The 15,579-nt window shown below is 41.2% G+C and overlaps 1 protein-coding gene across 2 annotated transcripts in view; it reads right to left on the bottom strand.

Moving 5' to 3' along the window:
- The window catches only part of PCCA (propionyl-CoA carboxylase subunit alpha), a 277,273-nt gene that overhangs the window by 72,411 nt on the left and 189,283 nt on the right, over positions 1 to 15,579 (bottom strand). For both annotated transcript variants that reach the window (XM_080916684.1, XM_080916685.1), the window contains one exon: positions 2,312 to 2,410. In XM_080916684.1, the coding sequence (XP_080772810.1) occupies positions 2,312 to 2,410 (99 nt within the window). The remainder of the gene's footprint in view (positions 1 to 2,311; positions 2,411 to 15,579) is intronic.

Here is a 15,579-nt window from a genome sequence, read left to right as displayed (position 1 = left end):
GATAGAAACAAATGATGAGATCCTGCTCTGTAGAGCTAAGCATTGTGCAGACTGAAACATTTACTACATGCATTTGGCTTCATCCCCAAGACAGCCCGAGCACTGCGGGTGTGAGCACTGCGGGTGTGAGCACTGTGAGCCCGAGTACTGCGGGTGTGAGCACTGTGAGCCCGAGCACTGTGAGCCTGAGCACTGCGAGCGTGAGCACTGTGGGCGTGAGCACTGTGAGCGTGAGCACTGCGAGCGTGAGCACTGCGGGTATGAGCACTGTGAGCCCAAGCACTGTGAGCGTGAGCACTGCGGGTATGAGCACTGTGAGCCCAAGCACTGTGAGCGTAAGCACTGCGAGCATGAGCACTGCGAGCGTGAGCACTGCGAGCGTGAAGACTGCGAGCGTGAGCACTGAGAGCCCGAGCACTGCGAGCGTGAGCACTGTGAGTGTCAGCACTGCATGATTTATGCCGATCATCACTTATCACTCACGCTCGTGCCGCCATGTGGGACCATGTGGTAGTTTGTCAAATCAATTCTAAAGGCCAAGTCCACACAAAGTATATAAAAATCATTCTTGTCCGAAAGAAAAATGCTTTATCTTGATTTTAGGCAACTGATATATTTGCTGACACAGCATTTACCTGTCTTAGAAAGTACTCGCTTGGAGTCTCAATTCCTTTCAACAAGTCTAGGGCATGCCTTAATGGGTTCGTATATTTCAGGTATATGAATACTTTTGCAGCAAAGGACTTACGAAATTCAAAATGAAAATGGACTGAACATCATCCAAGGAAAATGGATTTCCTAGGGGAAAAGGTGCTGGTGGTTTTTCTAAATTCATGACAAGCCAAAAATTCTTCTACACGTCAAATAGTCATGAAGGCAACTATCATCAGAGACACCAGGATGCTGAAGAGCCTGTGGCAGGAAGACTTGAATGGGGCCTTCTATGTGTTCTCACACTGAGAAACACCTAAATACACAACGGCCAAACTACCTGATGCCCCAAACCACAGGATCCACTGTTGTAAAGAAATAATAGCAAAGCATATGTTATTCTATTCAGTCCTTCAGTATCTGTAGGCTTGTGACTGTGTGCATGCTTTAGGTAGGGTCCCGTGCATCCCAGGCTGGTCTCCACCTCTCAGCGAAGACCCTTGAGCTCCTCATCTTCCCTTTTACAAATCCCAAGTGCCTGGATTAAAAAGTGCACCACCACACTTGGTTTTAGGCAATTCTAAGAATCAAATTCATGGTGTTTGTTGGCTATGCCAGATGAGCATTCTACCACTGAACCACATCCCTGAGCCCATCAAATGGATTTAAGTATTATAAAAGTATGTATCTTACATTGGTCTCAAAGAGTTTCACCTCATAATTTATTCATAAAGGTAGAAAAAAATTAGGTAAAGAGTTAGGGTATAGAAGAAAAATAGTATGCACAGAGAAGTAAAACATCAGGTTGAGTACTGAGAGTTAAAGTCTTCTTAGACCCGCAGAGATAACATACCAATTGAACCCATGGTAGAAACTACTCAGTCCTCAGATACTGCTACAGAGTCTGAGTCTCTATTAATAGAGACGGATATGGATGAGACATAAAACTGATGTGATTCTTTGGTTTTCGACATAAAATTGAGTTAAAGAATCAGTATTTGATGCTATGAGAGACTGAAAGTTTCTATTTGTATAGAAGAGCTATATTTTCCTGTGGTTTTGTTTAGTGTTTGGTTTTTCAGGAGCCTCTAGCTTCAATATGAAGTGCCCCATGGAGACTTAGACATGGTTTTCCACTTTACATGGAGGTCAAAGGTCACAAAGAACATACGATCCACTCAGGTTCAAGGCTCCTAATCATAGGAAGCCACTGGGGGTGGAGTAAGTATTTCTCAAGTTGCAATACTAACTTCCTAAGGCATATGCTAGAGAAAGCCAACCTGCATGGTCATGTTCTTCCGACCGGCGACTATATAATTTCGACTGCATAAAAGATGATAATCCATGCAAGCCATGCTTTATAATTAAAAGCCTATACTGACAAAGTTGACTTCTCATCTAGTAATTATTTAAATGCCTGTGGGATTATTTATTTCCAGCAAAATATAATGTAATGATTTTCTGAAAAGCAGAAAATATTCTCTGAAACTAAAACATAGCTCAAAACCCTCTAGTATAAGAAGAAAAAACTTTACAACTACAGACAGGGCACGATGAATAATAAAATGCAACTTTTCCTTATTGTGTCGGTATTAGCCACATGGAGACTGAGAAGGATTTTGAACTTGAAGCCTTCTAAGTAAATCATGTGAACACTTACCTGCACAGTCCTCTGAGTGCCATCGACGCTGACAGACAATAAGGGTGATGCCAGGTTCCACGTACTGGTCACATTTAGTTTCGAGCCATCAACTTCCACCTGTTGTGACACAAAATAAGACTGTTACCATGAAGACGGACAGGAAACTGATCCCAAGTTCACTGCTGCATGCAAAGCAGGAGCCATTTTAACAGATGGCTTCCAAACAACCTGTCATGTTTACTGCTGCAGCCATGAAAGACAGGGTCCAACAACAGAGTCTTCCCAGCCATCTCTGGGGAGAGGTGAAGGACCTGTGAACAGCTGCCTCTGGGTACTGAGGCTTCAAGTGATTTCCAGAAAGTAACAAACAGCCTTCTAAGTCGAAACCTAGCTGGACATGCTACATTTGCTGCAATTAGACGAGTAATGCATATAAATTCCAATGACACTTTGCAACCCACACAACAGGGCTTGCATATAATGTCCTCTCCAAGGACCAAGAAAGAACTTTCACAGTGCTAATTTTAATGATGGACTAAGCATTGTTATCTTAATTAAACACACACTTTAATTAGGCAGTACTCTTTGGTACTGAATAGGCAGTCTATTCAAACTTTGAAAAGTTATACCACAGTTCTTGCCAATCATGAATAATTTTTACCAAATCATCATCAAAACTAAAAACCTATAATTATTCAAATCAGAGATACAATTAGAAGGAAAACTTTAATTTCTAAGTAATTAACATTAAAGTAGTTAAAAGAAAAAAAAAGAAATCAAGGTTAATTAAGAACACTCACCAAAGGTTGTTTCTTTGTTAGACAGGCTGCAGATAGCACTAATATTTTAGGTCTATACACACTTGCTAAGTTGCAAAGTAAGCCTAAATCAGAACCAATATGCGTGGCTGCTGTCAATCCCTACTGTCAGCTCTCTCCAAACTGCACACCCACTCTGTGAACTCGGGTGACAGAGTCCTGCTGCCTTTCCGTTAAAATTCTGGGGACAGGAGAGCATCCCAGCTTAAGGACATAGCCTAAGAAAGTTGAAGACTACATGACATTGCTGACTAAGACCGTGGCTCCAGTGAATCACGATAGGCACCTAGAGCTCTCGGCACGTCCTAGTAGATGAGGAGGGAGGTGTAAGCCAGGATGAGGACCACAAGGCACAGTAGACTTCATGGCTGCAGTGCATGGCAGGCACCATGCACAGTAGAAGTTTTTCCAATGCGGTCATAGCATCAGAAAAGCCAAATAAGACCAGGAATTGTTATTCAGCAGCTAATGGTCCAAAGCCAAGCAGCTTAGACTTGGAAGGCTATGGCTTTGACCACAGTTCCAATGCCCCCGACATGCATCTAAGCTCTACTTCAATGGGGTCTAGGGGCAGTGAAAGAAGTGTGGAACACGAGTGTCTTTGTACAAAAGTAAGTCATAATCCAGTTTACACAGAAGTTTGTCTTCTTTCCTAATGGTAGGGAGGCCTCATGAGACTCATATGATTGAAAAACAAAGGGACAACATTTCCTTATACACTAAGAAATCAACAAAAAGTTGTGATTTTGCTACCTCTAAATCGAGGAAGATATCACATCAGTAAAAATAAATGATGTATATCTGCAAATATTAAAAAAAGAAATATGCCAGAGCCCACCATATGCCTTTCTAGGTCCCTATCAGTAATCAAATTTGTCTAAGACACACATAGTGAACAACAGACACAATGATTTTATTGACGTTGTCATCATATGGGTGCAAACCTAGTCGTGTTAAAACACCAGAAAGGATCAAAACTATCACAGTTTGCTTCAGTAGGAAGTCAGGGCAGACTGGGCAGAGGAACTCCTGGTATTACGACTCATATGCTGCTGTCTTAGTCATGGTTTCTATTCCTGCACAAAACATCATGACCAAGAAGCAAGTTGGGGAGGAAAGGGTTTATTCAGCTTACACTTCCACATTGCTGCTCATCCCCAGAGGAAATCAACTGAAACTCAAGCAGGTCAGGAAGCAGGAGCTGATGCAGAGGCCATGGAGGGATGTCACTTACTGGCTTGCTTCCCCTGGCTTGTTCAGTATGCTTTCTTATAGAACCCAGGTCTACCAGCCCCAGATGGCACCACCCACAATGGGCTGGGCCCTCCCCCCTTGATCACTAGTTGAGAAAATGCCTTACAGCTGGATCTCATGGATGCATTTCCTCAACTGAGGCTCCTTTCTCTGTGATAACTCCAGCTTGTGTCAAGTTGACACAAAACCAGCCAGTGCAATTGACCCTTTTTCAACCAAACACACAAACACACACATATTAAGCCTCAACCCTTATTTTCTTATTCATCTTCAAGATCTAACTAACCTTAAGAGTCCCACAGTCTTTACAAGTTCTTACATATTAAAATAGCAATCTCTTTTAAACATTGTCTTTTTTAAAAAATCAATGTTTTTTTACAAGTCAGAGTCTTAACTGTGGGCTCCATTTCGTCATTCAAAAGGGAAAAATATCAGGGCACAGTCACAATCAAAAGCAAAAAAAAGTAATCTCTAACTGTCCAATGTCTGGAATCCACTTACAAACTTCTGGGCTTCTCCAAGGGCTTGGGTCACTTCTCCAGCTCTGCCCTTTGTAGCACATACCTTGTCTTCTAGACTCCAGCTGCCTGTTCTCCACTGCTGCTGCTGCTCTTGGCGGTCACCCTATGGCACTGGCATCTCCAAAACACTGCTTCCTGGCGCATTAATTGCAACTGAGGCCGCACCTTCTCCAATGGCCTTCCAAAGCCTCTCACAGTGCCAAGCCTCGGCTGCTCTTCATGACCCCTTCATTCCTTCAAAACCAGTACCACCTGAGTGACTTCTTCACATTACCAAGTCCAGCCACAGCATCAGGTACAACTTTGGCTATCTCTGGAACACAGCCTCTTTGTACTCTCAGAAAACACTTTCCAGAAGATTTCACCTCAGTGATGCTGGACTCTTCTTTATTACCACTAATTTTTTAGCTCCAGTTGACCAGCATCCATAAAGTTCCAGTAATGCAAAAGTTTTGCTTTAGTAGTTCTGGTATCTTGTTAATCACAGCTAATTCTTCAGCCCCAGCTAACCAAAACCACAGAATCTTCAAAATCAAAACAGCAACAGCCCTGACAAGAGTCTTTAATCTTCCCTCTAAAATCTCACAAGCCAGGCCTCCATCTTCTGCACTGTTCTCAACATTATCTTCCAAGGTCCTACAGAACATCCCACAGAGCTCTTAACATCCCAGTGGCTCTTCCAGCTCAAAGTTCCAAAGTCCTTCCACAGTCCTCTCCAAAACATGGTCAGGTTGTCACAGGAATACTCCCACTATGCTGATACCAATTGTCCTAGTCAGGGTTTCTATTCCTGCACAAACATCATGACCAAGAAGCAAGTTGGGGAGGAAAGGGTTTAATTAGCTTATACTTCCACATTGCTGTTCATCACCAGAGGAAGTCAGGACTGGAACTCAAGCAGATCAGGAAGCAGGAGCTGATGCAGAGGCCATGGAGGGATGTCACTTACTGGCTTGCTTTTCCTGGCTCGTTCAGTTTTCTTTCTTATAGAACCCAGGTCTACCAGCCCAGGGATGGCACCACCCACAATGGGCTGGGCCCTCCCCCCTTGATCACTAGTTGAGAAAATGCCTTACAGCTGGATCTCATGGAGGCATTTCCCCAACTGAGGCTCCTTTACTGTGATAACTCCAGCCTGTGTCACGTTGACACAGAACCGGCCAGCACAGCTGTTCACACCAACCGTCCAGAATCACCAAAGAAGCAGACAAAATATGGCAGGACATTTTCTCACTTACCACCCTGGGAACCTTACTGAACTGACCACCACTTTATCTCTTCAGTGACAACAACCAATGTGAAGAGAGCCTGACACAATGGCAGATGTGGTTAGAGAGCGTGGGTGACTAGCTTATAGAAAAGTGTGGCCTTTGTTTCTAGCCAGCCTTCCCGATTACAGCACGGACAGTAATCAGAAAACAGCCAATACCAAATCTTGAGATACAGCAGAGGAAAATTTTATAAGAGAAAAAGGTAAATAGATTGGGAGCATAAAACACAAGAACTACTACTCAAAGAAACACAGGAAGACTTCAGATAAATAGTTCTACAAAGATTCAAAGCAACCATAGGAAACATGACCCTCTTTAAAAAAAAAAAAAAAAAAAAAACAGCTCAAAGAAGAAAAACAAAGGTTCAAAGAAAAGATTATACAATAACAGAAGGAAATGAAAAGCAAGCTGGTAGAACTCGGGAAAAAAAGAAGAAAAAGAAGAGAAAAATAACAACACTATAGAGATAAAAGCCACAAGAAGAAGCAACCAAAAATAGAATGAAACTAAAAAGAAATACCAGGACATAGAGCCACTGATATAGAAGTAATAATGAAGAAAGTAGGTAGGGAGGAGGAAGAAAGGCAACAAAAAGATACATAACTATCTTCTTCAAAAGTCCTATAAAGCAGAAAGAGAAATACAAAGCTAAAGATAAAAAAAAATAACTTTGTTGTTGTTGTCTCTTGTTGGTTTTTTCAGATAGGATTTCACTGTGTGGTTGCTTAGAGTTCAATAGACAGACCATATTTAGAGAACTGTCTGCTTCTGCCTTCCAAGAGCTAGGGCTAGAGGCATGGGCCACTATGCCCGGCAAGAGTAATTTTTCACAATAAATGAAATGTTGAATTTGTATGTTGCAATTTTAACAGAATTCTATGCTCAAAGAAGTAATTTCATAGCTACTGGGCAAAAGAAAATAAAAAACTACATACAAGGAAGGAAAAAAAAATAAAGCCACCCTAATTAAACAAGAACAACATCAACACAGAAGACCTCAGAGTAATTTGTTCTAAGCAGATCAAAGGAAACCAGATAACTAATTTTATACCTAGCCAAGGTTTCCCTAAGGTATAACATAATATATTATCTGCATGTAGAGACTTAGGTGGGGGAATGTTTCTAAAAATAAGACAACTTTGTAGGTACTAAAGTAAAACTACTTGCAAAGAAATACAGAACAATATATACAGTGTGTTAGTCTTTCTTTAAAAAAAAAATAGGTATATGCATCTTTTTTGTTGTTGCTGGTTTGTATGATTTTTAAGACAGGGTCTTGAATGTTGCCCAGGCTTGACATAAACACCAAATTCTCTTGTCTCTGCTTCCCAGGTGCCAGGAAGACAGCCATGGACCACACAACTAGTTTTACAATAAAATATTTTTTTGTTTGCTTGTTTGATTTCCATGTTACTAGAAAGTGAATTACTATGAAATATAGCCCCAGTCCCCAAATATATGCAGTTATTTAAAACTTTCCAATGTTCTTTACTTCTCAGAAGGAAGGTACGTCTCTCTGAGAAAGTGGTCTTTAAGCTAAGATCAGTAAGATGAATACAAATTAGGTAAATGTGCTAGTATCTGAGATGTGCATAGAAGTATCACAGAAAAAAAATTTTTTCGGAGAATCCCAATACTGTAAGATAGTTTAGTGGGTAAAGGATTTGTTGCACAAGCTTGAGGGCCTGATTTCAAATCCTTAGATCTCAAGCGAAGCTAGACAGTGCTGTGTGTAGCTGAGTCATTAAAGATTGTGCAGTGACTTCTTCCAGTGCAACAACAGTCTTTGTTCATTTAACTCTGGGACTTGAAGATCAGTGGACAAAGATGGTTTCTTTGTAGTAAGATGCAGCAACAACCTCTTATTTCCTGGTCAGGACTGGACTGGGGAGATTGGAAAGATCTTTTGCACAGTGGAAAGGGAAGCAGTGTCTCTGTCTATTCTTGCTGATCATGTGTTACTGAACAGATATTTGAGGTCCAGTGTTGTCACCACTGGGTGGGAGATGGGGGATAAGAGAATCCTCAGAGGCTCGTGGGTCATCCAGCCTGCTGTGCACAGCAGTGAAAAACAAAAGGACTGTTTCAAACAAGGCAAAACCAACACATTCTACATGCACACCCTGGCTTACACACACTGATATTCACTCATACACAAGTGTGGGCACACATACACACATCATATAACATACACACGCAAAATTTTTTTCAAAAGTAAACAAAGCAAAACCGCTGTGGGAAGCAGCAGCCAACAGGAGACAAAGGACACAGATAAGGAGTGACTCGCCCTTAGCATGGAATATAGCCTTCGAGTATCTCATCAAATGATGATGATCAGCCAGATATCTGTGTATAGAGAGAAAATGCAAATATTGACAGTCACCTGGAAGCAGAGGGGCAGAGCACACACCGGCCGCTGGCCTTCCATTGGAAAGGGTATACAGAGGGAACTCTTAAGGTCGCCCAGAGGAAGAGGAAGCAATGAGGAAGACTGAAGAGGTTCTAATAAGGGATTTGCAAAGGGAGTGAGAGTCATTTCCGGGGTGTATACTATGAGAGGGAAACTACCACATGGTTTCAGTGCAGGCCAGAAGGTGCTGGAATATGGTGGAAAAGAAATACAAAAATCAGGGGATTCTAGCAGAAGTTACAGAGACCAACCAAAAATAATGGAAGTGACATGGAACGATTACAGAGAAAAGGGTGGAGACAAGGTGGAAAAGAGGAAAAGAGAAGTAAAGCTTTAGGAATGGAGGGCTAGAGAGGATCTCCCACACTTGGCCGAACTCTCTTCATCAGCTCACTGTCTGTGCTACCCAAACCCGGATCTCTGCCGCACATCTCCCCATAGCCCTCTCCTGTCTCCAATAGGTTCTCAGCAAAACCAGCGAAGGTTTGTATAAACATAAAATGGTCACTTCCAAACCTGAGACAAAAGGGTCACAGTAATGCCAACATGAGAATGAACAAAGGGGGAGGGTACACACTATAAAAACACTTGACAACAGCAGTTGAGTGTGTAAGGACATCAGGTGCCTTACTATCCTGCAACCATCTAAAGATGACATGCTAATTCAAAGCCAAGGGCATTATGAATTTGGATGAGTCAGAGCTCGCCTGTGGCAGATGGGGGCTGTAAAATGCATCTCTTCTACTTTATTTTCTGAAAACTTTCTCTCAGAACAATCATAGAGAGGTTTAGTTGAACGTTACTCAAAATAAGGATATTTAAGGCATTTCAAAAACAACCCAAAAGCATGATTTCTTTTCATTTCCAGAAGGTATTTTTCCACATTTAGTCACCTCCCTATAAGTCCGCACTCCACTGAGAACAGCCAGCTGCACTGTGGCACAGGCAATGCTGGTGCGAACCATTTCCTGTGACCTGTTTGGAACATTCAGTTTTCCTACGCACGTCATCACGAGGGGAAAAACACACCCTAAATTTATATGACATTTGATGAGAACACTTACATTATCACTAAAAAGCAACAGTACAAGGTACTTCCTCACGATTCCCACCTGACACAGTGAAAACACTGCTGCCTCTGATGCAACTGCACCTGCTACGTTTTTGAAAAGCGTACTCAACATTAGGAATGTAAAACTCAAAAACAAAGTCTTTCCCAGCTACACCCAACAAATAGTAAAACTTTGAGAAGACGTGGACTGTAAGAAATGCTTCTGGTTCACCCTGCAGCTTTTCTAAGTTTCATGTTGTTCTATGCAAAGGAAATGAATGTTATGTAGAGGGAAAGCTGAGCTAAAACTGCAGGTGTATCAGTATTGCTTCCCTGCTTCTGTTCCTACCAGCAAACTGGTTAACAACAGACGAGATGCACCGGCTGATCAGCTCTCCTCCTCACAGAAAGCCATAACTAGTTCCTGCCCCTTTAATAATCTGTCATGGTGGATTCTTTGCTTTTTGGGGTATTTTTGTTTGTTTTGTTTTTGTCTAGTTTTTTTTTTTTTTTATTGTTTATTCTTTGACAAGGTTTTTCTACATAGCCCAGCCTGGGCAACAAGTCTTGATCCCTCTACCTTAGCTCATCAGGTGCTGGGATTCTAGGTATGTGACCTGGCATAGAAACTTTCTAAACCATCACACTGCACAGAAAATGAGTAATAGTGATAATTGTCTGCAGATTTGACTGGGGGGGGGAGAACCATCAAAATACTATACCAAACACAACCTTCTTTTCTACAGATAAGAAAATTAAAAATCATATGTTAACTCACAGAAGCAGTTACCTCTAGGTGCTCTCTGTGAGAATTCACAAAAACTTATATTAAAAGCAAAGACAACAAATCAAATAAAGCCTGAGACAAGAGCTGGAGAGATGGTTCAATGAGTCAATGTTTGTTTTTCTTACAAAGGCTCAAGTTCTGTTCTTAGCAACCGCATGGAGTGGCTCACCAAAGCTTATAAATCCAGATGTGCAGGCCACTCGTATACACGCTCGTGCACACACACACCACACACCACACACACACACACACACACACACACACACACACACACACACACACAAACACACACACACACAGGAAATGTGCATACATCCACATAAGTTGAAACTAAATCTTTAAAGATTGGGACACAGAACTGCTATATTACAAATGCTCTGTTTTATTATTATTCAGAAAGAAGACTTGCTCTATGGATAGAAGTGTTAATGAGTTGTTTTCATTTTTCTGTCTTAACTACTAATGACAAAACTTTTTATTTTTTAATTGTATACCAATATGTTGGCATATTTAAACTCTTCATTCACAAAAGCCTCTAAATGCCATGTGATTGGTTAGTTGGGCTACTGTTCCTATTTAGCATTACTACGCTTTACTGGATTGTATAAAACATAAGTATCCTTTCAGATTCTGTCAATAAAAACATAATATGCTTATGATTTAGCAGGTTTAAATTTTGTTATTTGACTGCTTCAACATTTACTTAAATGGAATATGAACGTTTTATTCTGTAACTAAAATGGTTCTTAAACTTTCAATATTAATTATAGCATGTTCTATGTCTTTAGGGTAACAAAGGCATGTTTTCTAGATCATATCTATTGGATGATGTCTGTGTGTGTGGTTTCATGCATATGCATGAAATATAAGAGGACAGCTGTCTGGGAGTCAGTTCTGACCTCTACCTTATGGAGGCAGGTCTCTTCCTTCTGCTGCTGTGCCCAGGACTCCAGGCTGGCCAGTCTACAAGCTTCTGTGAGACTCTCCTGCCTCCGTCTCCCAAATTGTCAGGGTAGAGCTGGGATTGTGATGCATGCCACTGAACACAATGTTTTACATGGATTTCAGGAATCAAATGCACACAGTCAGGTCTGTGCAGCAAGCACTTTTGCCCAGGTTAGGCTGTCTTCCAAACACACAGTAGGTTTTTTTCAGTTCTGCTCTTCCACTTACTAAGACAGCTCTCTGAAATGTTCTAATATCTTGGGTGGCTCTCCATAAAGGAGTGAGATGCCCATGTTACAAAAATAAGAGGACAAGCATTTCTGGTGTTCGCACTTTATACTAGCACCCTGCAAACAGTATGATTGTTCTTCCCCCAAAATTATATATATTACAAAAACCATCAAGAGGAATTAGATCTGACAGTAAAGCTCTGTCAACCTGTCACAAAGGTTATATTAAAGATGCACTGTTGTAAATGTAATTAAATATACATCAAATGATGTGAATTGAAAAAGAAATTTTAGGTACTGATCTATATACTACCATGAGTTTGATTGTCTAGTTTCTATGTAATTATCACCTCATTAATTGATTGGTAACAACTTTAATTTCAGTTTTATGGTTTCAAAAAATATTGTTATCTTGCTTATGTTTTAATTATGTTAGTAGTTTCTTTTGGGTTTGTGCAATAAGGTCAGGCTCTGAAGAGCATACAGTGAATTATATCAGCTTAGTGAATAACTCCAGGTAGACATGCTTTTACACAGGCAACAATGCAAGCTTAGGATCAGATGGAGTGGAAACCCTGCATCTCTCTGTGGTGTCAGGAAGAGTTGGGTGGCTTGTTGTGAAGGTCATTCCTGCCTCTGTTTCCTCATGTAAAGTAGGAGTCAGTCAAGCACCTAGCACAGCACTTCCTTACTGCATGTAGAGCCCAGTGAGCACCTAGCACAGCATTTCCTTACTGCATGTAGAGCCCAGTGAGCGCCTAGCACAGCACTTCCTTACTGCATGTAGAGCCCAGTGAGCACCTAGCACAGCACTTCCTTACTGCATGTAGAGCCCAGTGAGCACCTAGCACAGCACTTCCTTACTGCATGTAGAGCCCAGTGAGCGCCTCTGCCGACCACCCACACCCTCAGCTGTATTCTTCTGATTTCAAACTCAATGATTTTTCTTTGATACTTTAAGAAAAAATTTTGGTATATTTTCAGTGATATGTGGCTCTTTGCCTAGCATATTTGAGGGTTACACCAGTACCTCAAAACAACAAGAACAAACGTTGGTGTTTTTTTTTTTTTTTTTTTTTTTTTTTTTTTTTTTTTTTTTTGCCTTCTGGTTTTTTGTTTGCTTGTTTTGTTTTTGTTTTTGTTCCACTTGGAACAAACTGACTTCAACTCTCCATGTAGAGAGACCAGTCGTGAGTTTCACATCACAGGACTGGAATCACGGATATGCACCTCCATACATGGTTCCTCTCTCTTGTGTTTTTATCAATACTTCCATTGTTTGGGTGATAACTTCATCTGATTTCTTTTAGCATCTCTTCCGCTTTTTTCACTACTTCCAGTGTCTCCAGTTCAATCCCAGGACCTATATTGCCACAGGATGTTTACAACAAGACTTCTTCCTCTTTCTGGCTTCCTATCCACTGCCACCACAGCATAGTATTTCCCATTAATCCTGCCTGCTTTGTATACTTACCTGGGGCAGTCCAGCATTTGAATACTTCCTGCATGCATGGAAAGCATCTCTCAATAGTCCATTCAATACTCATCTCTTAACAGAATGTTTTAGAATCATGAGAAGTGAAGATTTCATGTCTGTCAGACACACTGCTCCAGAGGGGCTGAACACATGGGTCACTCAATGATTATTTGCTTTGAGTCAAATACATTCCAGAAATGATACTGCTGTGGTTCTTTCTTAATCTAATTATTCTTCAGGCTAATCATGAGGAAGCGTGAATTTGCAAAATGGACCTTACTAGCTCCAGGGGCCACTGGTGTTTGTTACCTTGGTCAGTTACTATGCTTATAAATAGAAAACAGGAAACAGGTGAAATCACTGCTAACCTTCTAAGGAGTATTCTAAATAGCCGTTATCTAGGCCCTTTCTGTAAGAAAATTTCATATATGTAACATTTTTAGTATTAGTACACATAGTTCTGTGTACATTAACCAGATTTGACAGTTGTTATTAATCCTCTGGCAATAAAGAATACTTTCATGATGACCCATGAACCCACATTAGTATTTCAGCTTATGTTTCCCACAACAAGAATTTTCCTTACATAGCCGTTAATAAAACCAAGAAGTTATCATTAATGTAATATTACCAGTAAACCTAGACCTCTCTAGTTGCCACAGTGACGGCCTTTAGTGTAGGGCTGGGATCTGATTTAAGCTCACATATCTCTGTTTACTGTCTAGACCAACATCTTAACTTTGCCTTGACTTTTGACACACTCACATCATCTCAACTGATGTCCTGACAGATTATTCCCTTTTTGACTAAAAGATGAGATCTTGGAAGGTAATTAGTTCACAAGGGAGATCCCTCACAATGGCCCAAGTATCCTTATAGGGACCCAAGACCTGGCTTGCCTACTCTGTTGTGTGCTTACATTCTTGCTCCTTTGGCTCAGCCATGGTGAAACAAAGCAAGAAGATAGCTGTCTGTAGGCTGGGGAGTGGTCCCTCACAAGTACAGGATCTATGAGAGCACTGATCCCAGACTTCCAGCTTTCAGAACTAGATAAAGTAAGGGCTTGGTATGCAGGGTGCCATATAATACAAGACACCACTAGCCAACCTCAATAGCTGTAAGAGTGCAGAGCAGTCACACTGAAAGTGTCTCCTACTTTGGGATCACATTCCTCACAACTGCTTATCCAAGGTGAACACATCACTCGGGAGCCATACAACTGTCAATCTGTCCCACTCCCAGTGACGCTGCTTACCTTATCTCTGACTAAAACACTTCCTGTCAAGCTAAGTTAAACTCAAAGGAAGTACATGCAAATCTGTTTCTATCCCTGCCCATTACATAGTACTTGGCTATTTATTTAATCCATCAACTTTACTCTAGATTTTACCCAGCCAAGATTTGCCAAGCCCTTCAGAGAGAAACTGCCTTTCAATACTTGGTTCACTGAGACATTCTTTGGCAATTCAATTATAAAATTCAGCACACTTCAATTATAGAAAAAAATATGGCCATGCATTAGCAAAATAAAGTCCAACTAATTTGACACTTGAGGTGAAATTTAAAAAGAAAGGCTTTACCTTTGGGGAGGAGTGAGATGGGGCTGTTTGGAGATTTAGAATACTGACAAGCCCTACAACTCAATAAACATTAAACTAATCACTTTCTAAGGCTGTAGCCTGCTATAAAAGTCAGGAAAAAGGACAAGGTATTGAGCAAGGGCAGATCAACAGGAACAGCACAGGAGCTCAGCATTCTGATGTCTCGACTTTGTGAATGCTTTACATTTCCGTGGTAGAAATGAAAGAAAATAGGTCATTAGGTCAGGCTAGCTATTTGGACAGTTGCAAAAAGTTCCCAAGATTTCCAGTTCAAATTGTAAATAAGTTATCAGGACAATTTGGCCAAAGGGAAAGAGCGTTTCCTGAGCCACATGGCAAGAGGGAAGAGCTCAAAGGACAGCCCACCCTCCTTCCACTTGTTTGATGCCTTCTTGGCTCTTTCCTTCCTGGAACAACTGACTCCTCTCCATCTTACACGCTTCTTTGATCAGTCACAAAGTCATCTACTCAAAGTTCTCCCTTTTCCTTCTCCACCTGAAGAGTGGCCACAATAACTTCATTGTCTTCCCAAAGCTCCGTTGCCAATCAGTGGCATCTGCACACCTCCGCTGACCAGTTAGAACTGTGGCTTTCTTGTGTCCTGTCAGTTTTCATAGCTCAAATACTTCTAGACATTTAATGAACAGGACCATCATCCCTTTTCACCTGGCCCTTCAGGCTTTCACTCTACCACCTTCATCCTAGCACTCGCCATCCTGATTCTCCGCCCACTCTTTCTTACATTCAAGCTATTGTACACAGGCTTCCATCCCCAACTATATTCCTGCTAACTGTGAACTTGCCACATCGTGACCACATTCACACTACTTACTGTTTGCTTTTGAACTTTTGTTGCATTCTCACGCCACACCATGAACATTTCTTTTCTTGCTTTGAAATTCTACACCATTTTTCTGTCTG

This window comes from Micromys minutus, assembly GCF_963924665.1.
Source record: "Micromys minutus genome assembly, chromosome: 5".
Lineage (NCBI taxonomy): Eukaryota > Metazoa > Chordata > Mammalia > Rodentia > Muridae > Micromys > Micromys minutus.
Note: the sequence above shows the minus strand (reverse complement) of the source record. Positions and strands in the feature narration are given on the sequence as shown.